The 25,762-nt window shown below is 45.3% G+C and overlaps 1 protein-coding gene across 1 annotated transcript in view; it reads right to left on the bottom strand.

Annotated features, from left to right (window-relative positions):
* Window positions 1-25,762, bottom strand: part of COL2A1 (collagen type II alpha 1 chain) — a 46,325-nt gene continuing 20,563 nt past the window's right edge. Inside the window, exons 19-54 of the mRNA XM_036759531.1 lie at window positions 22,879-22,977; window positions 21,443-21,487; window positions 20,694-20,792; window positions 20,320-20,373; window positions 18,554-18,661; window positions 18,080-18,133; window positions 17,867-17,965; window positions 17,174-17,227; window positions 16,541-16,639; window positions 16,003-16,056; window positions 15,246-15,299; window positions 14,756-14,809; window positions 14,412-14,465; window positions 14,033-14,077; window positions 13,643-13,741; window positions 13,292-13,399; window positions 12,164-12,217; window positions 11,750-11,803; window positions 11,366-11,419; window positions 10,381-10,434; window positions 9,632-9,739; window positions 8,761-8,814; window positions 7,947-8,000; window positions 6,650-6,811; window positions 6,198-6,305; window positions 5,613-5,720; window positions 4,999-5,052; window positions 4,513-4,620; window positions 4,128-4,181; window positions 3,904-4,011; window positions 3,573-3,626; window positions 2,782-2,889; window positions 2,115-2,403; window positions 1,327-1,514; window positions 740-982; window positions 1-147 (exon numbers count right to left, since the gene is read on the bottom strand). Coding sequence (XP_036615426.1) covers window positions 1-147; window positions 740-982; window positions 1,327-1,514; window positions 2,115-2,403; window positions 2,782-2,889; window positions 3,573-3,626; window positions 3,904-4,011; window positions 4,128-4,181; window positions 4,513-4,620; window positions 4,999-5,052; window positions 5,613-5,720; window positions 6,198-6,305; window positions 6,650-6,811; window positions 7,947-8,000; window positions 8,761-8,814; window positions 9,632-9,739; window positions 10,381-10,434; window positions 11,366-11,419; window positions 11,750-11,803; window positions 12,164-12,217; window positions 13,292-13,399; window positions 13,643-13,741; window positions 14,033-14,077; window positions 14,412-14,465; window positions 14,756-14,809; window positions 15,246-15,299; window positions 16,003-16,056; window positions 16,541-16,639; window positions 17,174-17,227; window positions 17,867-17,965; window positions 18,080-18,133; window positions 18,554-18,661; window positions 20,320-20,373; window positions 20,694-20,792; window positions 21,443-21,487; window positions 22,879-22,977 — 3,342 coding nt within the window. The remainder of the gene's footprint in view (window positions 148-739; window positions 983-1,326; window positions 1,515-2,114; window positions 2,404-2,781; window positions 2,890-3,572; window positions 3,627-3,903; window positions 4,012-4,127; window positions 4,182-4,512; window positions 4,621-4,998; window positions 5,053-5,612; window positions 5,721-6,197; window positions 6,306-6,649; window positions 6,812-7,946; window positions 8,001-8,760; window positions 8,815-9,631; window positions 9,740-10,380; window positions 10,435-11,365; window positions 11,420-11,749; window positions 11,804-12,163; window positions 12,218-13,291; window positions 13,400-13,642; window positions 13,742-14,032; window positions 14,078-14,411; window positions 14,466-14,755; window positions 14,810-15,245; window positions 15,300-16,002; window positions 16,057-16,540; window positions 16,640-17,173; window positions 17,228-17,866; window positions 17,966-18,079; window positions 18,134-18,553; window positions 18,662-20,319; window positions 20,374-20,693; window positions 20,793-21,442; window positions 21,488-22,878; window positions 22,978-25,762) is intronic.

Genomic DNA, 25,762 nt, shown 5'->3' with positions numbered 1-25,762 from the left:
TTACAAGAAGCAGACAGGGCCGATGTCCGCACCAAATTCCTGATCAGCCCCCCCAATGTCCATAGGTGCAATGTCAATGATGGGGAGACGGGAGGTCTTCTGTGATCGGTACTCGATGACTGTCTTGCCCCACTTACCAGTGTGTTTCTAGAAAAGAGGGGGAAAAGATAATGTTTAGTAGGTGCGTAAACTGCTCAAAGAACAAAGTTCCATTAAAAGGACCTCTTGTCCTGGGCAGTACTCACTAGCCAAACCCAAATGCCCCTTTTCTAACTTGCTGAAAACCTTCCACATTTAAATTCCCTGTCCTCAGGGAGGAGACCCTTCTCCCACCTCCTTGCTCCAGCCCTCTTTTTTTGCCCCATCTAAGATTTAATCCTTCCAGCAGTGGGGCTTATTTATCTCTTAACTATACTCTGTCTCAGGCTAGGAATAGCTTCAGAGCCATCCTGAACACTCATTGTATATAAATCCTCTGAGAAAAGTGAAAGGCATTAGAAGTAGAAGAATACGGAGTAACAAGATGTCCCCCAACCTTTCTTCATGCCTTTCTTCTACATGCTATTCCCTCAAAGGTATACCTGATATCTTGGTCAGGCACTCTGGGCCACAGACATGGTTGGTCTGTAGGTCAGCTCACTTCCTTACTCCATACTTAGCCTTAGACCTTAATGGATAGAGGATCCTCAATGGAGGATCTCAGGCCCAATCTGACTCTTTTTGTTTGGGGGACCCTCACCGTGCAGCCATCCTTCAGCACACTGTATGTGAATCGGCTGTTGCCCTCAGCCCGGATCTCAACGTCGTTAGAGCCCTGGATCAGCAAGGCCTTCTTGAGGTTACCAGCTGCCTCATCCAAGTAGGCAATGCTGTTCTTACAGTGGTAGGTGATGTTCTGGGAACCCTCAGTGGACAGCAAGCGTAGGAAGGTCATCTGGATATTGGCAGTATTGGGAGCCAGGTTGTCATCTCCATAGCTGAACTGTCAGGGCAGAAAGTAAGGTTAGGAGACCTGGAGGCCCATCGTATGGCGAGGGATTGTAGGATTCTAGACAGCAGAGATTCCTCATGGCTCATGGAAGTCTCTACGTGTGGGAATGGGTATTCTGGGTTCAGTATAAAGGAGACATTGGGTAGAACATGTGTTTTGAAGGTCTGGTTTTCCTAGAGGGTTCCTCTGATCCTTCTGTTCCTTCCTCTATAACTGAAGACAATCATTCCTGCCTTTCTCTGGCTGTTAGGCTGAGACCAATGGAAGATTGAAACAAATAAGAAAACAAGACTCTGCTGGCTCATCTCAGTCTCAGGAGAGGTGGGGGTACTCACATGGAAGCCACCATTGATGGTTTCTCCAAACCAAATGTGCTTCTTTTCCTTGCCCTTGCTGCTCCACCAGTTCTTCTTGGGGATGCTTGATGGGTTGGGGTAGACGCAGGTCTCACCAGTCTCCATGTTGCAGAAAACTTTCATAGCATCCAAGGTGCAGCCCTGGTTGGGGTCAATCCAGTAGTCTCCTGCAGGGAGAGAGGTCTCCTGGATCAGAACTGGGCACCTGTTAACTTGTATAGCTCAGAGTAGGCAGAGTAGTTTGCAATACTGCGGGGAACATAGGGCAGAAGGAAGCTTGGATAACTGGACTAAGGCTAACTAGGCAGGGAACACAAAGAGCAGGAGGAGAAGGGAGGGAACAAAGCAAGATATCAGGAGGTCAGTGAAGAGAAAGAAAAAGTGGCTGCTGGAGGACCCAGGGGAAGGAAGGGTACATGAGAAAGAACACAAAGGAAGTCATAGGGAAAAAATAATTTGGAGCTGGTGGCCTAGTAGGAGGAGTTGGTCTGCTTGGATCCTAATCTTCCACAGAATTGACCCCAGCAGAGATTAGTATGCAGACTACATAAGAGAAGTGTGGGCCTGGCTGTCAGAGCAGAATCCGCTCAGATCTTGCAGGTGGGGCAGGAAGAAGACATCAGAGACTTAGTGGAACTTTGGAACTTTTGAGGCCTCATACTGAGTTCTGACCTAAGAAGCTTCTCACTTTACACAGAGCCACAGGGCCACAGAACTAGAATCTGGATCTTTCTGAGCTTCATACAGTCCCTGCCTTCCTCCCTTACCGCTCTTCCACTCAGGATGACAGAGTTTCAGGTCTCGGCAGGTACGAGCTGGGTTCTTGCGAGAGCCCTCAGGGCTTCGGATGCTTTCAATCTGGTTGTTGAGGGACTTGAGGGTGGCATCCACCTCAGCATCATGTTGCCGCAGGTTGCCAGCTGCTTGGTCAGCTCGCATGTATTGCAGGGGGTCAGGGCCTTTCTCTCTCTGGCCTAAGCCAGCAAAGGCAGACATGTCGATGCCAGGGCCAGGGGGACCTGGAGGTCCAGGGGGTCCAGGGTTGCCAGGAGGACCCTATGGTAGAAAACAAAGAACCCCAGGTAAAAAATCAGCTGTGTGAGTTGGGAGAGTGTGCCCATTTTGTGTCCATTCTTACTAGCTAGGGACCCAGGAGAAAGAGTCTTCTTCTAAACCCTGAGAGTACTCCTCTCCAGAAAGGGGAATGGTAGCCAGCACTGGGCCAGGATCTAGATTACCCTGTTTCTCACATCTCTACCAACTTTGAGCCCTTCCAAGGCCCTGGGAAACCACAGGTAGGAAAGATAAGGGGACCCTGTCACCCACATAGCTACTTATGGACAGCAGGTGACTAGGAACCCATTAGTTGTTGTAGTTCCAAAAAAACTCCCTTAGTTAGAAATATGGGCATAGTGATGGAGATGGGACACTTACAGCAGGGCCAGTTTCACCAGAGCGACCTCGAGGACCAGGGGGGCCGATGGGGCCAGGGATTCCATTGGAGCCATCTTTGCCAGAAGGGCCCACTGGGCCAGGTGGACCCTGAAGATGAAAAAAGAGAAATGGTGAGAAGCCTTAAGATTGGGTCTCACTCCAGTTGCTGGGAGACTGTCCTGCAAATGATAAAGATCTGAGACAGGCATAAACACACACACACACACACACACACACACACACACACACACACACACACACACAGATAATCCTACTATAATGTGGGTGCTGGATCAGGGTTTTTAAAAATCGGGACTGAGCTACTACCTCATGTTCAGTTGGTGGACCACTATGACCATTTGATCCTTTTTGGTTATAATTATACCTGATCAATGGTATCCCAGATTGTGTCAATGAGGCTTATTTTGCTTCTTTGGGTAACTAATTTCACACACAGCCCCAGATATTTCTAATCTATATCTAGCTTAATGTCACAATGATCCAAAGGGTAAAAAAAGATTAGAAGTGGAAGGGATATAGGAATATACTTTGAGGACATGACAGAGATTTGGCATCTGTTGTATAGAGAAAAGGGGAGCAATCATGGGGCCATGGTCACTCACTGATCAAGGGAAAGAGGTAAGATCCAATTGAGTCCCATTTGCCAAGGACCCCAGAAATATCTATCCTCAAAATATGAACACCCAAGCCATGGCTTGACCTCACATTTGGGATTCTTTTTTACAAACCTGGCAAAGAGCCCATTTTCTCCCCCCATTTCCACAACTTACTCGGGGACCAGAAGGACCAGCAGGACCAGAGGCACCTTGATCTCCAGAAGGACCCTGTATTGGAGAAAGTCAGAGGTCATCACACGGATAGGTCTCTGTCTTTAGGTGAGCAGCCCTCTCTGACCCCAAAGAGGCAGGTAAGCGTGACTCTCCTACATCAATAATATCCTATGCATTTTCTTTTTCTTCTATCTCTCCCCCAAACCTTAGGAAAACTCTGGGTTTGACCCAAGATGATCCCGAGTTCCTTTTATGGGGCATAAAAAAACCCAAGTGGGCTCTGAGAAGGTAAGTGGACCATGGGCAGACAGCCATTAGTATCAGTACTCACAGGGGGGCCAGGGAGACCTTGAAGACCAGTGAAGCCACGGTGCCCCTTCAGTCCTCTCTCACCAGCCTCTCCAGTTTCTCCCTTGTCACCACGGGGACCTTGAGGACCCTAGAAGGCAGATAAGGAGTGTGAGCTAAAGCTGGACAGGAGGGCAAAGTTGGAAGGGCAATCTTTGTCCTCTTATGTCACTGACAAGGCCCATTATGGAATTCCCAGGCACTTACTGCAATTCCTCTTGCTCCAGCTGGCCCTGCAGGGCCCATGGGTCCTTGTGCACCCTGGGGAGAAAGACAGAACCATATCAGAGAGAAGCCCAGGAGCTAGAATATTCTATTCCCTCACCTCCCACCTGAGACTCTGAGCAAAGGTGTCAGGCCTGAGGTTCGTCCTTGCCCCATTCAGCTTGACCCAGCTGAACTGAGGTAACTTGGAGCTACTTTTCAGTCCCTACCCTGCCCAGAAATGTCTGAGAGTTCAGGACAGGGCACATCAATAAATATAGTCCCCATCTCTGTTTTGCTGCCTATACCTGCATCCTGGTGGCTTGGATGAGGACTTAGCTGGTTCCCCATACCAAATCTAGACATGCTTTGACAGAAAGATACTCACAGCTTCTCCTCTGTCTCCTTGTTTGCCTGTTGGTCCAACGGGTCCGGGAGAGCCAGGGGGTCCGGGGGCACCAGGACCACCAGCAGGACCTGTTTCACCACGATCACCCTGTCAGGAGAGAAATACCACACTCAGGCCCTGTGAGGTTATGGCCCCTCTCTTCTTTCATGCCAAACTCTTCAAAGGACACTTTTTGTTGTCAGTCACAGCCTAAGCAAGCCAAAGGGGAGCTAAAACCTTCTCCCAGGGCTAAAGGAGATCGTATGGTCTCTCTCTTCCTGCATCATTCTCCACTTCCACTCATCAGAGATAAGGAGATAATTTTCTTAGGACCAGTGCAGGGTTTGACTTTAATTTGGTCTCCTGTAACCAAAAAGCAGATGCTTTGAGCCCCAGTGAAGGAAAAGTGCCTAAGAGGTGGTTATTGATGGCAAGAATACATGCACCTGTCTTCCTATGACCCTCATGGGAAGGAGTCACACTCACCTTCACTCCTGCTGCACCATCTCTGCCTGGAGGCCCATCAGCACCAGGACTTCCCTGTGCAAAGGAAAACAGAAATGAGCTCAGGGCTGCCCTCTCTCCTCCTCCCCCACTCCTGCTTTGTCTATCCCAGGCCTGGCACTGTCATTCAGATATCCCTTTCCATCTCTGGTGGAAAAATCTTCTGAAACATATCTATTCTTTGTAGAGGGAGCTGGTCCTTCCCCAGACCCATTCAAGGGTCTTTAGTCAGCAAGCTCCTCCCTACATTTTCAAGGCTGGGCCTTGCCCTGCTGACCCATTTTTTCTCAAGTTCCCCTTCCTCCTCTCATTCCTTTCCCTTTTGCCTCCTTCCCTAGCATCTAGTTCTGCACACTTACACACCCTCTGCCCCTTAGTCCTATTCAATTCAGTCACCGTTGACTACTACTATCCTCCCATACACCTATATTCTTGGCTGCTTAAGAACCAGTAATTCATCCTAACAGCCCCTCGTAATGACTGCTTCCATTACTATGGAGCTAGTGTTCACTGGAGAGGCCAGAATGAAACAGATCTTGGAATTCTGCCTCCTCCATAGTGGGAGTATTCTCCTGTAGTTGAGCTCCATTGCTCACCTCACGCCCAGGTTCACCAGAAGGACCAGTCAAGCCAGGAGGCCCCACAGGACCAGGAGGGCCACGATCTCCAGAACTTCCAGGAGCTCCCTGTTTGCCAGGCTCACCCTAGAGAAAGACCAAGAATGTGGATATTGAATTCATAGCCCTCCAGTAATTTTCTGCAAGAGGACTTCACTTCAACAATTGTGAGAGATGTGGGAAGCCAATAGCCAACTGATGCTATCAGACAGATAGCCAGGCTGTGCTGATAAAATCTCAGTCAATCTTCAGGGTTGGGCCCTGAGCAGAAGCTGCCTCTGGGCTCATTGTTCTCCCCTACCCTCCATTGCAGACCTTGGAGCTTGGGGCTAGCCACCCTTATCTGTAGTTTCAATACTCCCTTCAGGATAATGAAGTGATATATCAGGAATCCCCTCAGCTGGAGGGTGGCAGAGGGAGTAGGGGACCTTGGAAATAGTTTCTATGTAGGGAGGGAGGTTGACCCACGGGACCTCAGTGACAACATGGTTAGTTCTGGTTAGTGCTCCAGACCAACATCTGGGCCACTGTCTATTTCAATAACCAAGAGAGATGAATGCTTACTGAAGGGCCAGGAAGACCAGGGAAGCCTCTTTCACCACGTTGACCAGGCAATCCAACAATTCCTCTTTGACCAGCCAGACCCTGGGGACCTGGAGGACCATCAGGACCCTGGAGGAAGAAGAGACAAAATTAAAGCTGATCCCGGGAAGCCAATCCACACCTATCCCCATAGAATTACTTCCCAAGGAATTCCAATATTACGGTTCTTTTCTCTCCCTCCCTCGAAAAAAAATCTCCCTCCCACCTCCTCTCCCCCACTTTAATGCAAAAGCTACCCCATTTATTGGCCATAGAAAGTGAGTGGGAGAAGGAACAGGAAGGTTGGAGAGCTCCCTCTGATGGATTGAGAGCTCTAAGTGCTCAGCTTTGAGCTGAGTCCTTAGGAACCAGGCACTGGCCATATTTGTGGGGTGCCCCAAGAAGGAAGAGGAAGCCTGGGCCACAAGACTTACTGAGGGACCATCATCTCCTGGTTCTCCCTTCTCGCCAGGGGCTCCAGCAGGACCTTGAAGCCCAGGATCACCAGCCCGACCTGGGGGACCACTGTCTCCTCTAGCGCCCTTGGGACCATCTTTTCCAGCAGCTCCAGGAGGACCAGGGGGGCCAGGATTACCCTGAAGAAGAAAACACAGGCAATGAGGACCAGGTCTCCATGATTTCCCACTTCACCCCATCAGTAACCTAGGAATGATGTACATATGCCTTCAGCTCCCTTAGGAGTTGCAAAAACCATTCCTGCCTTTCTTGTTTCCTCTATTTAAGGTAATCTGGCCCCAATCTGCTTCCCAGTCTTATCTTCTACTATGCCTTCAAGTGAATGGTCTAACCTTCTGCTTCTAGGACTTTACTCATTCCTGGAATGCCCAGCACCTTTCTCTCTAACTACCTAAATCCTGTCTGTCCCCTCAAGGCCCAACCAATATCCACAGCGCCAGTGAAATCGGCCATGAGAGCTCAGTCCATCAGAGGGAGCTCTCTCCCTCCTCAGAGACTCCTATAGGGGCTCCTATGGACTTCTTAGAGTTTATACATCAGGAGGTGCTTAAAATAGGAGACTTTTTCAGTTACTGCTTTTCTGATTAGTTCTCTTTTTTGAATTGTACTTGTCTCCTGGCTGGATAATAAGGATTTTTTTTTATGAGCAGGGACCATACCTTATGCTTTTGTTTTTGTTTTCATATTCCCGCAATGCCTAGTATAGTGTCAGGCACATAGTCAATGCTCATTAAGTCATAGAATCTGAGTTAGGAAAAGATCTCTCAGATCTAGTCCATCAGGTCCAACCCCTGAAGAACAAACTTTCTCTGCTCTTGTTAATTAAAGGCAGTTGAGCCTCACTGTTCTCTCTGAATCAGGAACTTTTGGATTCCATATTGGGCAGTTAGTCCCAAACCCACTAGAGAGTACTATTCCCAGTTAGTGGAGAAGGTGGGAATCAGGGACAAATGTGTGCCCACTTAAGGGCCAGTTCTTCTTCCTTCCCACAGCTGCTTATGTTGGGCTGGCTTTGGTCTTCATGCACAAGGTATTCCCTGCCTGCTCTATTCTCCCGAATCTATTCCGGTACTCAGGAAGGAAAAGAGAAGGCGATTCAGTGGGAGTCCGCTGAGTGCCTGTTTGGGTGACCTGTCCCAGTCTGTGGTGCCAAGATGCTCAGTCTTGCCACCCTTCTCCTGACCCCCAATGCCCACATATACACATCCCATCCCAGGAGGCAGAGGGAGCAACCAACCAGGATCAATCACTCACATTGGAACCTGGGGGTCCAACACGGCCAGCAGCTCCTGGGAATCCAGTGGCTCCCTGAGTAAGAAAAGAGAAGTCATTGAACCTGTGGCCTAGGAAGAAGCTCTTAGAAGAAGCTTAGAGAATGAATCTCTAAGTCTTAGATTCTGGGAGTCTAAGAAGCTCCTCTGGTTGGGTCATGGGGCTGTGAGGGAGGAAGGTAGAACATGGGAGGTTTACTGTCCATAGGTCCCAAAGACTGACTGGCCTAAGTGCTGACATTAGAGATGCCTGACAGGCACTGGGCTCTGGTTCTCAACCTGCTCCCAAAAAGTAGGGCCCACCTGGGGAGATGGAAGGGTCAATAAAGGAAGGAAAAGGCAGTCTGGAGCAAGGCAGAGCAGGCTCTCGAAACACACCATGTGCTATTGCATGGATGTAAGCCCAACTCTCATCCCCACCCCCACCACGAAACTGCTGCCCTGCTTTTGTGGGGTTGGCAGGACCGAAGGAGAAAGAACAAAACAGCAGAACACAAATAGAACAGGAATGAGAATAACAGAACTGCTCTGCCCCTACGACAAGCACACAAGGCTTATCCACTCCTTTCCATCTCTTCTGAACACTCTCAGAGGCTCTCTATGTGACTTGAAAGTCTAACAGAGACCCTTCTGAGACAGAGAGCTTCTGTGAGTAGCACTGAAGAGCCGAGAAAGGGTCTGGTATTCTCCCAGACCTTACTCCCTCACTTCCTATGATCTTCTCCAAGCTCCACCTCCCTCTGGTCCCTACCAAAATGAGTTGGGAAAGGAAGGAAAAGGGACAGGATGACACTCACAGGAGGACCCTGGGCACCACGGGCTCCTTTAGGACCAGTCACTCCAGTTGGACCCTACGATTGGAAAAGAGTTAAGTGAGTTGGGGAAAATAAGAGTAGCATACTACCTTAAAGGATCCTTATTTTGGGGACCTGAAATCAGAAAAGGGAAGATTCTGGATGCAGATAATGGACTTGTAAGTGTTGAATGTTCAGCCCTAGAGTCAGTCGGAAAGGCCAGACAGATATGCATCCCTCTTATTTTGGGAGATCTCTGGGGTTGGAGATGCCCAACCTTCCCTGGAAGCCTGCTGTGGTATCTCACAGAGCCAACACTCCTGGAAGTTTTTCCTGATATATCACCCCAACCCCCATTCCTGTGGAGATGCATTAATTGGTTCTATTCATTGTAGACACTGAAAATGGTTGGTCTCTGCTTGGTTCCATACGTACACGTACGCGTACACACATACACACACACAAAATTCCCCCTTGTTCCAGGGATGAGTTATCCATCCTGAGCCTTCCTCTCTGAATTCCCATTGATCTTTCCAGTAGCTTCTCCCTTAGATTCAGAAATACAGATACCAAGGTATTGGCTTTTGCTGCCTCTAGGTCTGGGCTTATCGATGGAAGGATCAAACTATTCCTAAAAAGCTGCTTCCTGAATGGAAGCCTGACTCAAGCCCAGGGAGGGCCCCATGAAGGAACAGCTAGACTAACTGAGGTCCTGGAGGTAGCAGCTACTTCATAGCATCAACCTTCCCCCCTTAGCCATGACCTTGATCTCTTATGGCCAGCTTACCCTAGCCCAGGCCGGATACCTCTTTCTACCCTGATGGTGAATCCAGGCTCCTAGTATAAATTCTTCAGAGAACTTAGTGTCACCTACCTGAGGCCCAGGTGCTCCAGATGGACCCTGAGGACCAGGGGCACCAGCATCTCCCTTCTGACCAGATTCTCCTTGCTCACCCTTGGCACCAGGCTGACCATCAGCACCCTGTTTCACAAAAGAATAAACATAAATAATTGATACCCCTTCTCCAGGTTAATAGAAGCATGTGTTGTGCTGTGTTGGAAAGCACACCATAGCCCCAGTAAATATTAGGAGAGGGTTAGAGAGAGAACTAAAGTTTTCTCCAAATCTTTACATCATTATCCTACCTCCTCATCCCCTACAGGTCAAGACAAAGTCCAGGGTACACAGGCCTACTAGACCACCCGCCACATCACATGCATAATAGAGAGAAAGTTGACTATAGAAGAATGATGCCATGAGGGTCCAAGAGGCATTGAAATGGGCAGAGCTTGTTTCCTTATATGATTATCCCTCTGGACCAATCCAAGAAACTTCATGAAAATCCTTCTGAGAAGCTAAGCTATCTAGACAGAAAGACAAGAAGAGCTCTATGAAAGCTCAGGGTTGAGAGAGGTTTGCCCTGGCTTTCCTGGCTTTAGTACATGGCCTTGATTGGAGGTTCTGTGTCCCCCAAAGTACTCCCAAGGTATTGAACCAGATCTAACAGAGGAGAGCCTAGAGAGGCCCTGGAAAGTTGATCCATATCTCATTCTGGAGGCCATAGTGAACTGAATGGCAAACATATAGGTCCAATGACTCAATGGGTAGATGAAGTTACTTACAGGAGGACCTGCAAATCCAGCTGGGCCAGGGGGTCCAGTCTCTCCACGTTCACCCTGCAACACAAGGAATCCCAGTGAGCAGGTAGGTAAGCCTCCCACAACTTGACTATCTTAGTTCCCACCCTGGGACCCAAAGACAAGGAAAGGCTGTGGCCACCTTGAAGCCTAGGCTGAGGGGAACCCACAGAAAAGAGAGACTACTAATTTGGATTTAGCATCTCCCCCACCCTGGTCCTAATAAATAGCTATCAAAATTAGAAACCTGAAGTGTCAGGTCCTGTAATCTGTTGGTCATGATGCTCCCTGGCATAAAATTTCATTTTGACTAAGACTTTTTGAATTTAAAAATTCTTCTGACCAGTTCCTATTTGCATTTGTGTTAAAGCAATGATCTCTATATTTCACTTACATGCCCAAGAGTCCATAGACCCCCCCAAGGCATCTGTGGACAGAGCCCAAGGGGTCTATGAACTTGGAAATTTTAGTATTTTGATTACCATATTTCAATATGTTGGGGTTTTTTGTAATCTGATCTATTTCATTCTATTCATTTAAAACATTATTCAGGGAAGGGGGACATAGGTCTCATCAGACTTTCAAAGGGATCTATGACACAAAAAAAGTTAAGAACTCCTGGTCTGACTCCTGGTCTTTTACAGGGCATCAGAAAGTAACTGAAGATTCCAGAGTCCTTTGACAAAGGAACAAATCCAGCTTCAGGAATCTACTTTTTAGCACAATTGTCCTAAGCATGGCCAATGAAACTCAAGTATCCAGTTTTATCACTTTTCATTGTCCTTCATGTTCCCACCCAGGCCCAAAGAGAAGGAAAGGTGCACATTTCCTAGACAACCTTCAGAGACTCAAGCACCAGCTAGATGGAAAAAGATTACAGAGCATGCTGGGAAGTGGAGTGCTAGTCCAGGTTCAAAGTGAGCAGGAGATCAGGGAGGGGGTCTTCTTAATAATAGGAATAAGAACTTACAGGGGCACCACGGGCACCAGCAGTTCCAGCAGGACCAGGGGGGCCAGATTCACCCTAGAGAGAAGATAAAGAACGAGATGAAGGGAAGTGGAGAATCTACAGTGACGTGGGTACTTAGAGGAACTCTGTGACACCAACAAACAAACACAAGACCCAAAAACAGTAGAAACTCCAATCATTTAGCCCAACAGCCCTTCCTTAATAGTAGTCCCTCTTTGGAGGTGCCCTCGGTTCACAAAAGGAGAGAAGGGTCAGAGGTGATGGGCAAGGAGAAAAAATATAAGTACTTAGGGAGCTTAAAATGAGAAAATACAGAGGGGAATATCCTGGTTTAGTGTGTTATCTGCAGACACTGACAACTGTTACTTGAGGGAGAGAACTCACCTTCTCGCCATTAGGGCCAGCAGGGCCAGGGGGGCCAATGGGACCAGTCAGACCCTAGGGAAAAGGAAGATAATGTAAGGGAAGCAAGACTTTCTAGGGTATTGGGACAGTGTCTGGGACACAGCAGAGAACCTCCATAAAGATTCAGTCACTGAACCAGCTTGCTCTCCTGAACTCCCTGAATTTCATCAACTTTCCCATTTGCTCTACTCTGCTCTTCTTCATCCCAGTTCTAAGCTAGAATGGTTCTGCCTTTGCTTGACCCATAGCAGGGCCAATCCACCCCAAAAGCTTTTGGATTTCTGTCCTCATACCCTGGGGTTAAGTACAAGAGACTGAGTCCCCTGGGAGAGTATCAATCATACCCTCTGATTGTTCCTACAACCCGCCACGGACAAAATTCCCTTTACTTACTCTGCCGCCATCTTTGCCAGGAGCTCCCTCAGGGCCTTTTTCACCAACATCACCCTAAAAGGATAAAGACAGGATTTAATGGGGATTCTGGACCCCACCCACCACTCCACTGCAAGTGTTTTCTGAAACAGAGCCTAAGTTCTCCCCTGCAAAGCCAAGACCCAACTTCTAGCTACGGAAATGACCAAGTTTGGAGAAGGGACCAAGCACTTATGGAGGAGGTCAAAGGGTCAAGGAGCCTGTTCACACCAACAAGCAGGGCCGGGTTAGACTGTCCTGGAAGGGCTTTATTTCCAGCTGATAAGAGAGCGCTGTCCTTTGCTTAACTGGAAAGAATGCAGTGAAACGGAAGGTGATAGGAGAGAAGAGGCTGAGAACCTTTTAAAGACTGTGAGTAGTAATCTGTAAAGCAAATCTAAGGAGAAAAGGAACAGGACTATTTTTAGGGTGGAGGTAGCAATGAGAAGGATGTTTATTTGGGGCAGAGGGAAGTGGTATCATGAAGCACAGAGCCACAGAAAGATGTGTGTGAACACCATGGGTGCCTCAAGGAGGGAAGAAGGTGTGGAAGTAGAAAGGGACGGGTGATTACTGGGACACAGGGCCTTGTCCTTAATTCATCAAGAAGATAGGAAAAGAGGGAGAATAGCAAAGGGAAAGCTTCTGGAAACCAAGGACACAACCCAATAATCTGGATTATGGTTAACAACAGGAGGAGAAAGTAATTCCATTCAGAGAAGTTCTAATTATATAGCCCCCAGAGGATTATGTAATTATATAGCCCCTTTCCAGAGGATCTCCAAGTCCTTCAGAAGAGAAGGAATATCATTACTTAGAGAAATTGGTCCAGGCTCACATATATGCAGATTTGTGTTCAAGTGGGCATGAGAAACCAAATGTCCTGACTTACAGACTCCTCTCCTAAATACCAGACACACTCTGGGGCCACTGAGCCATTCACCAAGGTGTCATGTTAAGAAGCTGCCATTCTAGACCATGCTAACTCCCTCCAATTCCCAATAATGGACTTCCCTGAGAATATTTAAGAACAATGCAGGGACATGATCTAGAATGTAGTGGGATGGATGGAAAGTGGGGCAACATTCATGCTTAAGAACTGGTACTTACTCTGTCTCCCTTTGGTCCAGCAATACCAGCTGCACCTCTCTCACCGGGCATTCCTTGCAGACCTGGGGGACCTTGAGCACCATTAGGGCCAGCTGGACCAGTAGCACCCTAATTGAAGAGAAAGAGTTTGTGATGTGAAACATCAACTACCAGGGCTCCAAGGGCACTTGTGTCTTGTATATGATCTTCTCTGTCCATGCTACCTTTTCCCATCCTATCCCTTCCTACTCTTTCCAGCTCTCTGTCCTTTACGGACTCTTCTCCATCCTTTCCCCTAGAGGGTAGAAGCCTTTGCTTCTTCTCAGGGCAACATGATGACACCCTGCCCCCAAATCCTCAGGATGCACTTACTTTAGGACCATCAGTGCCAGGAGTCCCAGGGAGACCCCGGGCACCCTGTAGACCTTGAGCACCAGGAGAGCCACGTTCACCTGGGAAACCACGTTCACCCTGTGGTAGAGAAAATCAAAGAAAGATCAGGGGGTAGAACAGGATTAGGGACACCACCCCCATTACAAGGGGTGGAGGAGAGTTAGGAGCAGAGATAAGGAAGATAAGGATGGGGGAGTTCAGGGGCACTTAACCAAATAGCATTAATCAAGAAAGAAGAACAGATTTTAAGGGAATGAGTACCCACATGAGTAGAATGAGTAGGATAAAGGAAAGGGCAAGTCCCAGAGAGATAGTCCAGAAATGGCCAGAGCTATGCTATAATGTAACCCAACTAGACATCATACTTACTCTGGGACCCACAAGACCAGGAGCACCAGCTTCACCAGGAACACCCTGGGAAAACAGAAGGATGTCAGATTGGGGAGGAAGTTTCCAGAAGTCACAAGTGGTGGGTGCCCAGGCAATAGTTTGTTTTGGGGCCCATAGAGGCAGACTCCAACAGTGTGGTGAACTCAGGGAAACTGGGGAAGTATTCTTAGCCTGGGAACCTCAATCTACATTGCTTGCCTCTGAATGAAAGGGATGCTAGCACAGTCAAATGGGTTTTTGATAGAATTCTCAGGACAGAGCACTTTTAGGTTATGTGTCTTTATACATGTCTTGTTGGGAGTGCAAAGAAAATCAAAAGACTCCTTTCCCTCCAGATAAGTAGGTTGTAGACACTCACCTGATCACCTGGTTTTCCGCCTTCACCTGGAGGGCCAGGAGGGCCAGGGAGTCCCTAGAAGCCAAAGAGATACATATTAAACACAGGATGAAGGAGTGACTTCGCCCTAACAGCAATAAGTGGTCTTTCCATCTGCATCCTTGGTTCAGACTCGGTCTCAGAGAGAAGTAAGAAAGGATAAATATTCTAAGAGCCCAGGATGGAATGACAGCCTTTTCCTCCATTCCTCCCACTCAGCAGCCAGTAGGTGCTACTTCCCTCTGACAGTGTACGTTGTGGTCCAGAAACAACCCTCATCTAATCCATTCCTGCCTTAGAAAAAAAAGAGTGAATCTGGCACTTACCTGGAAGCCAGATGGTCCAGGAGCACCCTGCTCACCCCTTTCACCAGCAGGACCCTGAAGGAGATTAGAGAAATAGTAAACAGAATGCACTAGTGAACAGCTGGGAGTCACAACGGAAGGGGTCCTCAAAGTAAAGAATACAGCAAGAAACTGGAGAAACTAGGAAATTCCTGGACTTTTCCAATATTAGGGATACATATATGTATGGTATATATATCACACACCAAGAGGAAGCTGCAATTCTCCCTATTTAGTAGCTTATACCACTGGTAACCTTGATAGGAATTCAGAGCAGCCTAATGGTTTATGCTCTATCCATCTATCTATCCCAATGGCCATGTGTGGTGTGATTATTGTTAACTTAGGACTTAAATGTCTGGGAACTGTCCAGGTCAAAATCTGCTAACATTTCTAGATGGACTGAGGCATTCTCTACCTCTGGGCTCCAAACCCAATGCCCATGTTCATGAGAGAGTAGGCAAGTGCTTACCGCTGGTCCAGGGGGTCCTGAGGCACCTGTTTCACCATCTTTGCCAGGAAGACCCTAAAAAAAAGAAAGAAAAGCCAGTATAGTGAGCTCAGGTGACTTCAAGAAACATTCCCTCTTCTGTTTATCTAGCCCTCTAATTTCAGGCTCCAGGATATTTTCTCCATCTCCATTCTCTCCACAAGTCTTTTTTTTAAACAATTCCATGAGTAAAATCCACTTTCCAGTAGCACAGAAATACACTCATCTTAAACTTTCTGGTTTCTCAGCATCCCTTTTATCAACGCACATTTTTCAGCCCCATCTCTTTCCGCCTCTACTTCCATCCCTTCTTTGAACTCCAAAGTGTTGTCCTTCCAGTTCCATTTCTGTCTTTTTCTTCTGTCATTGTAGTTTTGGAATTAATTCTTATGCCACGTGCATTTCTTTTCACACTGTTGGGCTTTCAATATCTTTCCCTAATCTTCATGTCCTCTCCCATCATGAAAGCATATAAATGCCTACCCAATCCACTGTCTCAAAGGAGCCAAAGATTAAAAAGCCTATATCCTTCAGAGGCTTTCTTGGGATCTACCACAATCTGGGGTTCATTAAAAAATTATCAACCAATGACTAAAGTGAAAGATGCCATCTCAGTCTGTTCCTTTCTTGAGAGTGATGTTTATTAAAATGTTTCCTCCAATATTCCCTCTTTGCCTTCCTAGGCTCACAGTTGCTGTGGAGGTGTAGGGACAGCTATGATCAAAGGGAGTGTAATTACCCTTAGTCCAGGAGCACCGGGTAGTCCCTTCTCACCAGCCTTGCCAGCTTCTCCCTGGTGGAAAGGAAACAGTCTTGTGGTTAGGTTGCCTGAGTTAAGCCAAAGCAATTTGGACAAATAGAGTCCTTGGGAAACTGAATGAGAAACAATATTCTCCCAAAAGGCAATTAGGTGGCAGATTGAGGATGAAGCATATTGCCAATTCTATATCCAGTTTGAGGTAGGAAATAGATTTGGATTGTCCAAGAACTTCCCACCATGTTGCAGTGTCATGCCCAAGACCACTGAAAATTAAAAATGACTTAGAGGGCTGGTAGTTCTAAGGAGAATTGTGTTTCACCAGACCTTGGGTACTTAGGCTTCATGTAGCATAGAGCTTATAGACGGCACAACATGAAGGCTGGCACTACATACGACACTGAGACTGATGTCTTCTATCGACCTAAGATTAGCAGTTCATGAACTAGAAATGGCAATGAACACAAGATGGGAGGGCTAACATCACATAGGGGAGGGGAAAAAGCAAGATATGACTTACATTGGCACCTTTAGGACCAGGGAATCCCATGACACCAGGCTGCCCGCGAGCTCCCTGAGGTCCTGGAGGCCCAGGGCGACCATCCTCACCAGGGGCTCCCTGAAAAATAGGACATCAATTTCAGACACTAGAGATTGTACCTCCAAGTCTATATACCTAGGATCAGGTAAGAGCCAAGAATTTGAACTAGCAATATCTAACCATAAAGGGCTCAGCATAAGATTTTTCTAGTTTCAAAAAGATTATATTAATCATGTGCTGGAGTGCTTGTCTCATAAACCCTGATTTAGAAAGGAAACATCCTGGGCTTTCTCCTTCCTCAAGAAAAGGGACAATTTTCTTGGCACAACATATTTTCAATGCTAATTAGCTTCCTCATAACCCATACACTCCATTCAATACACAATACCTTGCTCCCAAAGTCCCGATAAATAAGTCTCAAATATGCTACCCACAAGGGTCTTACTAGCCAGTCTAGTACGGTCTGTACCCTTCCCCACCCCAAATCACCCATATCTATCTTGTCATTGCTCTTCCTAGCCATGTTTCCAAACATATTTTTTCCTGATATACACCATTCTTCCTTCCTATCCTTCAACCTTCAGGCCTAGAAAATAAAAGCATTTAACTTACAGAAGGACCAACTTTGCCTTGAGGGCCAGCATCACCAGGACGACCAGTTAGACCCTGTGTATAGGAAAGAAAATTGATATCAGGAGGCCTGGGTGGGATGATGTTTCCCCTTCATTAGTTTATATGCTACTTCAGGGTCTGTCCTTCCTACACTCTTAGGAGAGAATGGTCATAAGGGGCAGGAGGAGGAGTGCTGGTCAATGGGGACAAGATTTCTAATTCTGAGGTAATTAGTCATAAAATCCAAATGGAGCAAAGAAGAGGTAGGTGGCAAGGCCAGAGTCCAATATCCTTTCCTAGAATGGAAGGGGCTCATGGCCTAGAGTCAAATCCAGAGCCACCCCTGGATGCCAGCTCTTGATGCTAGGATTATGCGTTCCTTGCTCCCTATTGCTTAGAATCACCCAGAGACCTTGGAGAGCAAATCCTTCCTGCAAAAGGATGTGAAAGTGGGCAGGGGAAGGAATTCTAGCATGTATATATATGACTGCACAGACTTGAAAGAAGTAAACTGTTCCATTCTACTGGGTCCTTCCTGAAATTGCTATGGCATTGGTCACCTTTTCTGACCTTTATCTGTTTTACAAGTGTCCAACAAAGCTCTCCTTACAGGGCTCTATGATCTCTGATACATGGGTATGGAAGTCATATCTATATCCTAGAAACATTTGTCCAAAGGGTTGGTAAACTTACTCTAGCTCCAGGGAGGCCAGGTTCTCCAGGACGGCCGGGGTCACCATTGGCTCCTTTGGGACCACCAAGACCACTGGGTCCACGCTCACCAGGGGCTCCCTGTCAAACAAGAGGTTAAAAGAAAAGAGGGAATTAGTAGGAGACCCATATAACATCCAGATGGGGCAAAAGCAGAGAGCCCATCAGTTTCAGGATAAAATTAAATATATTTACCTTGGGACCTGCCAGACCATCCTGACCTGGGAAACCACGGTTGCCAGGAGCACCCTGGGAGGAAAGAAGCACGGTAAAGAAGTAGGAATAGATCCTGCTCAGGCCATTAAAATGAGAGAGTATCACCTTTATCTACCCAGAAACAAGGTTCTCTGGACTTCTGTATTATTAGGGGTAGAGTAGGGTAGAGTAAGGTGTTAAAAATAACTCCCTACCTGTCCTTCACACAGGGTTTTATGTGTGTCATCACATGGAAGCACACAGAATAGGGCAGAAATCATTATCTCTAGCTTTTGTTATGAGAAAGAGACTAAAGGGGAGACTGATGACCAGAGAGGTCAAGGGGATTTGCCCAAGGACACACAGAGTAAGTCCCTGTAGAGGCCAGTATTAGGAACCAACTCTCTAGCTCTCAGTCTGGTGGCTTTCTAGCCACATCCCACCATTAGTGTGAGGAAGGACAGTTCTACTTACTCTCTCTCCAGGAGGACCCACAGGTCCAGCAGCACCAGGCTCTCCACGGGCACCTCTCTTGCCTTCTTCACCAGCTGGACCAGGAGGTCCCTGGGGTCCAGCAGGACCCTGAGGGGAAAGCACAAAAGTAAAGTCTGCTAAGAATCTGGATGCTTCTTGGGGGCAGCTACTACTCTGGTAAATCTAAGCAGCCCATAACATCCTTTCCTGGGGAAAGATGTTCTGATGAAATTTATCCTTGGGAGAAGATGATTTAACTGTTAGAGAAGACCCCGTCCACCAAACTACATTGGGGTTTGACATAGAGGGACATGGGACAGTTCCATGGTATGCATGGTGGCCAGAAATAAATCCAAAGGTTCAGTCTATACAGAGCAGCAAAGCTGAAGAATAGGGCCAAGCTCAAAGTCTACTAAGACATTGCTGACCAAAGAGGAAGAGAAGCATTTAGAAAATTACTAAGCAAATTTATCTAACAACAAGGGCGAAAGGGTAAAAATGAAAATAATAAACCAGAGTTAGGAAAGGATCTCTGGAAACTACAGGAAGCAGGGCCCCATATCCACATTGTCACTGATTCCATTTACTCAGTTGATGGGTACAGTACAAAATCTGAGCCAGAAATGAGGTAAGGTGCCTTAGCTCAGAGATATCAAACACAGTGCCCACAGGCTGTATTGTAGCTAGCCACACCTGAGTATAGCTTGAACTAGATTAAAATATAATTGGAAAATATTTAACAACATAAATAAAAATATGGTAGAACATAGATAATGTGGTTTTATCAGTCAATAGGCACCCCTCCCCAATTGAGATTTGAACAAAGGTCTTATGATTCTAAGATACTGATAAACACATTCAGGGCACTGAGCTTCCTGTAACAGATATCTATATAGACAGGCTGATTCCTCCATTTCAGGATACCCTCACTTCTCCTCTCTAGTTTGAGTAAGTTAGACTAGATCATCTAGAATATAGATGGCTCTGGTAGTCAGATATGAAACTCAAAATCTCCATCTACCATATTTTGTCTAGGTTTCCTAGGCTTCCAGGAAAAATTTTGGCAATGGGATCAAAGAATCTAAGTTCAGGAAGGGACCTCAGAGTTTGTCCAACTTGAACTTGATTTAAGAATTCCCTCTACAGCATACCCCAAAATAATCATCTAGTCTCTAGTGGAAGACCTCCAATGGCAGAGGAGGTTATGACCTGTCAAGACAATTCCACTCCTGCATATAGCACTAGTTGCTAAGTTTTTCTTTATGTCAAGCTTGTCTGCCTTTCTGTAACTTAGGTTTCTAAAACCAAGCAGAATAACTCTAAACCCTCTATTCTACTCCATAACAGGCCTTCAGGAGTCTAAAGACAGCTATCATCTCCCTCCTGAGTCCTCTAATCTCTATTTGTGATACTCTCCAGTCCCCTCACCATCCTGATCTTCTCTCTAAATAGCAGTGATGTGTCCAAAGCTCAAGCATAGGGCAAAGATATATAACTTTATCTTTTCCCATTCTCCTGGCACCAGGAAAAATTTAAATCAGTAACACTTTTCACCTAAGAACTTAGTCTGCGCTAAAGAATTGGCCCTGTGGTAAAAGGAGTGTCTTCATGACCTTACTAAGTAGCCCCAAGAAAAGGAATGTGTCTCCCAGGTGACTGGATCGTCTAAGGCCAAAGATGTGAGCTCTGAGCTGGGTGGACTGGTTCCAAGACAGGGAGAGCAACAAAGAAAAAATGATGGTAAGGCTTCAGTCCCAGATACTCACAGTTTCTCCCTTGGGGCCATGTTCACCTTTGAAACCAGCAATGCCAGGTTCTCCCTGAAGGAAGAAAAAGAAAGGTTCTCATTTGTAACTCTGTCCACTATAAAATGAAAATGTGTGTGTATGTTTGTGTGTATGTGAAAGCCATTGGTGATCCCAAAGAAGAGAAGACCCATAATTCAGTGACATGGAAGGGCAGGTCTGGTCTGACTAAAGATTGTGAGATAGTAGATTTAAGATTGGAAGGGATCCTAATGGTCATTCTAATCCAAACTCCTCACTTTTTACAGATGAAGAAACTGATTCAGGATGGGATCCCCTATGACCCTCTGACAAGGGAAGCCCTTCAGGACTCAATGTAAGCTTGAGGCCCTTACCGTTTGACCTTTAGGACCGAGAGGGCCAGTTGCACCTTGGGGACCAGGAGGACCACGAGGACCAGGAAAGCCTGGGGCACCAGCGATTCCAGGAGCACCCTGTCAATAACAAGCAAAGAGTAGTCAGGAGAAAGGGGAATGTATGCTCCACTCCAGGGGCTTTGGAGTGGGAAATTAGAGAGAATTTGTGAGTGAGAGCAGGACTGCCATCTTCTTCCCCTGTTTCCTCTTCTATTTCTGCTTGCTCCCTTATAGTACTGCTTATGATTAGAATATCTATATGGACTCTTCCTTCTTCCATCTCTGCTCACTACCTTATAGTACTGCTTATGATCAGAATATCTATATGCACTCATGTACCAAATTCACCTCCCTGCTCTCATCCAAAGGGAACATTAAAATATTACCTTCTCTGGAAGCTCACCCTGACTAGAGGATGCAGAGATGAGGAACTTGTAACCCTCCAGGCATCACTGTGCAAGCTGTCATATTTTTAAAGAGTTGTGATCATAAAGTCACAAGTTCCCAAAAATTAAGTCAGATGAAGTCCCTTATAGGGTGAGCAATATACAATCTCCTTAGATTATAATTTTAAAGTAAGTAAATATTAAGCTCTGAATCCCTTCCCTGAGAGAGCCTTTCCCTGGTCTCTCTGGTCTCTTCTCACTACTCAGAGATCGCTAGACTATTCTCATCCTAGGACAGTGAAACTCAACTGGAAAGGGAAAAGGCCAGGGGGCAACACTTACTGCAGATCCTTTGGCTCCAGGGATCCCATCAGCTCCAGGGTTGCCCTAAAAACAGAGAGACATTATTGGAGCAGCAGAAAAAGAACCTCACTTTCCAATTCATAAGGAGGTTAATTGTGAAGCTGAGGACTGGTACTGTCCTCAAAATAATAAATAACTTTATTTTAGATGAATTTAAATTGAAAAAAAAGATAAGTTTAAGTTGCTGATTCCTTCCAGGAGAAAGCTAGGGTTGAAAGAAGGATGCCTCAGAATAAAAATGAGGAGAATGAGTCTGGAGGGCTTGGCTGGAAGGAAAACTTTAGAGATTATGATTCATTGAGGGGTGAAGGAATAAAGGCAATCCAAATCCCTCTCATTTGTAGGGAAGTATAGGAGTGGTGAAGGACAAAAGCCAGTGAATTCTTAGAACCTGGAGTAGCCTTCATATGGTGAAGGGAGTGAGAAGAATAGAACCCTTGGACCCACTAACCTATTAATCACCAAGCATTTATTAGGTATCTTTTGTGTAGTAAGCATTATGCCAAGTGTTGGAGGGAATGCCAGATAAAATGAACCAGTTTCTGACCTCAGAGGGATTACTTTTTATCTAGAAACAATATGTGCAGATATAAATATGTACAAAATAAATATTAGGTAATGGGGACAGGGCATTTAAAAATGAGGACCGATGTCGGAAAGTCTCATTTAGGAGTGTTTGAACTAAGATTTCAAGAAAATCAGGCAGATGTGAGAAAGGAGTGCATTCCAAGCATGGGGAACATGTCTGGTGCAGAGACAGGACATAGAATGTTTATGATGAACAAGCAAACTAGTTTGGCCAAAATGAAGAATGTAGGAAGGGGAATAATAAATAATATGCCTGAAGAGGTAAGTTGAGGCTAGGTTATAAATGCCAAACACAGGTGTCTCCATTTGATCATTATAGAATTACTATATGGTTATTATATAGTATTAGGGAGTCATTGGCATTTATTAAACAATGGGGTGATGTGGTTATACCTATGCTTTGGGGAAATCACTTTGGCAGCTAGGTGGAGAATGAATTAACAAAAGAAGAGACTTGAAGTAAAGAGACCCATTAGAAGTCTATTGCAATGGTCCAGGGAAAAGGTAATAAGACCTGAACAAGGATGGTGGCCACATAAATGAAGGTAGATAGGAAAAATTTGAGAGATGTTGTGGGGGCAGAATCTTACCCTGTCCTGTATGTTCTTCTATATGGTAATACCTTTTCCAATAACTCCTAAGGGGGAATCCTGTTTTCTGGATTTTCTGGATGGGGGATCAGCCTCAGGGAGTCGGGGAGTGAGTAGGTCCCGATCTGATTTCCTGTTATTCCCAGAAGCCTCCTCACTGTCTTGTGTACCCCTCCTCCACAGGGCCAACCTCATCTCTCCCAAGGCCATTTATGCTAGAGAGCAGTTATCACTTACGGAGGCTCCTGCAGGCCCAGGAGACCCAGGGGTGCCAGATTCGCCTCTAGGACCTTGAGCACCTTCAGGACCACGGGCACCAGTAGGACCAGCTTCTCCCTAAAAAGTGAGAAATATAAACATCAGTAAAACGAAAGGAACAAGAGAAGGAAATTGGTCACCAAGTTAGTAAGTAAAGTTTATATGCCAGTTACTTGCAGATTACAGAAACTCCAGGTCCCATACACACATCCGTGTTCACATATGTGTATCCAACCATGCATACATATGCATATCTGTGTGTCCATACATGTGTCTACACATGCATGTATCCATTCATAAACAGAAGCACACACCAATTAATGTTCTTGAATTTGTAATGGGTCTTCCCAAGCTTTCATCTATATTGAGCCATCTGCTGCTCTGAGAGGATGTATTAGGCCAGAAACTATAGATTTCAGATATATAACTTTTGAAGAGGCAAAAAATTTAGAAATTCATAAAAACTGAAGCCATGAGAGCTGTTTCATGACAAATTTTCTTCTTTCTCTGGGACACCCTGGTCATTCTAGACCAGGGCTTCTTAAACTTTTTCCACTCAAGACCCCTTCAGCACTTCTTAAACTGTGGGTCTCGACCCCATATGGGGCCAGACCCCTTCTACATTGTGAATAGCCACAGGAGAGCACTACAACTAGAGGCTATGGCAGTACTAAGTGGGTTACTCCATCAATCATCATCATCATCATCGTCGTCGTTGTCAACATCGTCATCGAAGTTGAGCTGAAAAGACTGCTGACCTTCTAGGTCATTAATCATTTAGCCTTCCCCTAATGCCACACCTGACCTCATAAAATCCATTTCCCCAAGGTGGAGTTAGAATGTTTAAAGTGCTGCTCAAAATCCTAGATGAAACTGGTTTGGGGAAAACCTGGGTGCTGGAGCAAAGGCCCTCTCAGCCTCAAGGGTCTGATTGCATATACCCCGGAGCAGGCTAGTCTGGGTGAATTCTCAGGCAATCCAACATAAAACAAACCAATTTTTCCTGTGACTTATCCTTTTTTCCTGAAGATTATAATTTTTTAAACATGTTTGTTAAAAACAAAGTCATTCAGGGAGAGGGGCAGGGCACTGACTTAAAGGGAGGGCAAAGGCTGCTCAGGTTTCTGGGTTTGGCTTTTCCTCTTCTCAGAGCTTTCTTATCTTCCATTTACAATCATTATTTTGTAAAGGTCAAGTGCCTTCACCTTCTTCTGTCCCTCTTCACAGTGGCTCTCCTTCACCTGGCTCCCAGAGGCTCAACTACTGTCTGGTTGCCATGGAAACCTCAAGAGGGAAAAGCAACCTGATTCCAGTTGACCGCATTCATCTCCTGGCCTAAACTCAGCAAGATTTTCCAGGAAATTTCACACTGGATTCTCTCCTGAGTCACAGAGGCCTTTCCCTGAGCTGTAATCTCCCACTAGCCTCTACTAATCCTCTGAAGAACTCTATTAAAATGACTTTGAAAGGTTTATTTATTTCTTCAGGGAGGGTAGGGAGAGGTGGGGAGGACATGGGAATGGGGTAGAGATAATGATGCAAAAAAAGTATCAATGAAACATTTCAAAAATATAAAGAACCATCCAGAAGAGATAGAAAAAAACAATTGCTTTCAAAATAAGTATAGAATGCATAAAATATTTAGGGATCCACCTATCAAGGTATATACAAGAGTTATATGAATAAAATTATAAATAATCTTTAGAGAAATGAAGACAGATCTAAATAAATGGAGAAATTGATCACATCCGGACTGTGCCAACATGATAAAAATTATAGTACTACCTAAATTAACAGAATTAAGAAATTCAGTGCCATATAAATCTAACTAACAAAGTTTGTATGAGTAGAAAAATAATAAAATTCATCTGGAGTAGCTAGAGGTCAAGAATCTCAAAGGAATTAGTAAAAAAAAAAAAAGTGGGAAGAAAAGGAGTTTAACAGTACCAGATCTCAAACAATAAAACAATGCAATAGGCATCAATACTATTTTGGTACTGGTTAAAAAAATAAAAATTTAGTCATTAAAATTAATTAGGTACATAAGATCCAGAAACAATAGAACATAATGCCATACTGTTTGATAGATGCCAGGACTTCAACTAGGGGGAAAGGACTCATTATCTGACAAAGACTGCTGGGAAAACCAGAAAGTGGTCTAGCAAAATCTGGGTTTTGACCAAGATCTCCCACTATATATTGAAAAAGCTCCAAATGAATGCATGTCCTAGATAGAAAGGGTCATATCACAATCAAATTTGAGAAGCAAAGAAGAGACTTTCACAACTATGGCTAAGGAAAGAGTTATTGACCAAAAAAAGGGACAGATAGGATCACAGAAGGATAAATAGACAATTTTAATTATATAAAAATGGAACGTTTTTGCACAAACAAAATAGATGCAGTTAGAAGTAGAAGCTAACTAGGAAAAAAAATCTTTGTAGCAAATTTCTCTGATAAAGGTCTGTTATTCAAAATATGCAAGGAACTGACTCAACTTTGTAAGAATAAGAAACATTCCTTAATAGATAAATCACAAAGGAAACAAACAGGCAATTCTTAAAAGAAGAAATGCAAGCCATCAACAACCACATCCAAATTCTCCAAATCACTAATAAGAGGAATACAGATTAATACAACCATAAGTTTCCATCTCATAACCATTAGATTGTCAAAGACAACCAAAAAAAAAAAAGAAAGAAAACAGCTCTTTTTTGGAGGCTTTATGGAAGAGGACAGGTATGCTAATACATGTTAGTAGAGCTCTGAATTGGACCAGTCATTCTGGAAAGCAATTTGGAACTATATTTTAAAAAAAATTATTAAACCATGCAGATCCTTTCACCCAGTTATATCATTTTTG

Source organism: Trichosurus vulpecula, chromosome 5 (genome assembly GCF_011100635.1).
Source record: "Trichosurus vulpecula isolate mTriVul1 chromosome 5, mTriVul1.pri, whole genome shotgun sequence".
NCBI lineage: Eukaryota > Metazoa > Chordata > Mammalia > Diprotodontia > Phalangeridae > Trichosurus > Trichosurus vulpecula.
The sequence above is the reverse complement of the archived record's forward strand: the minus strand, read 5'-3'. Positions and strand labels throughout refer to the sequence as shown.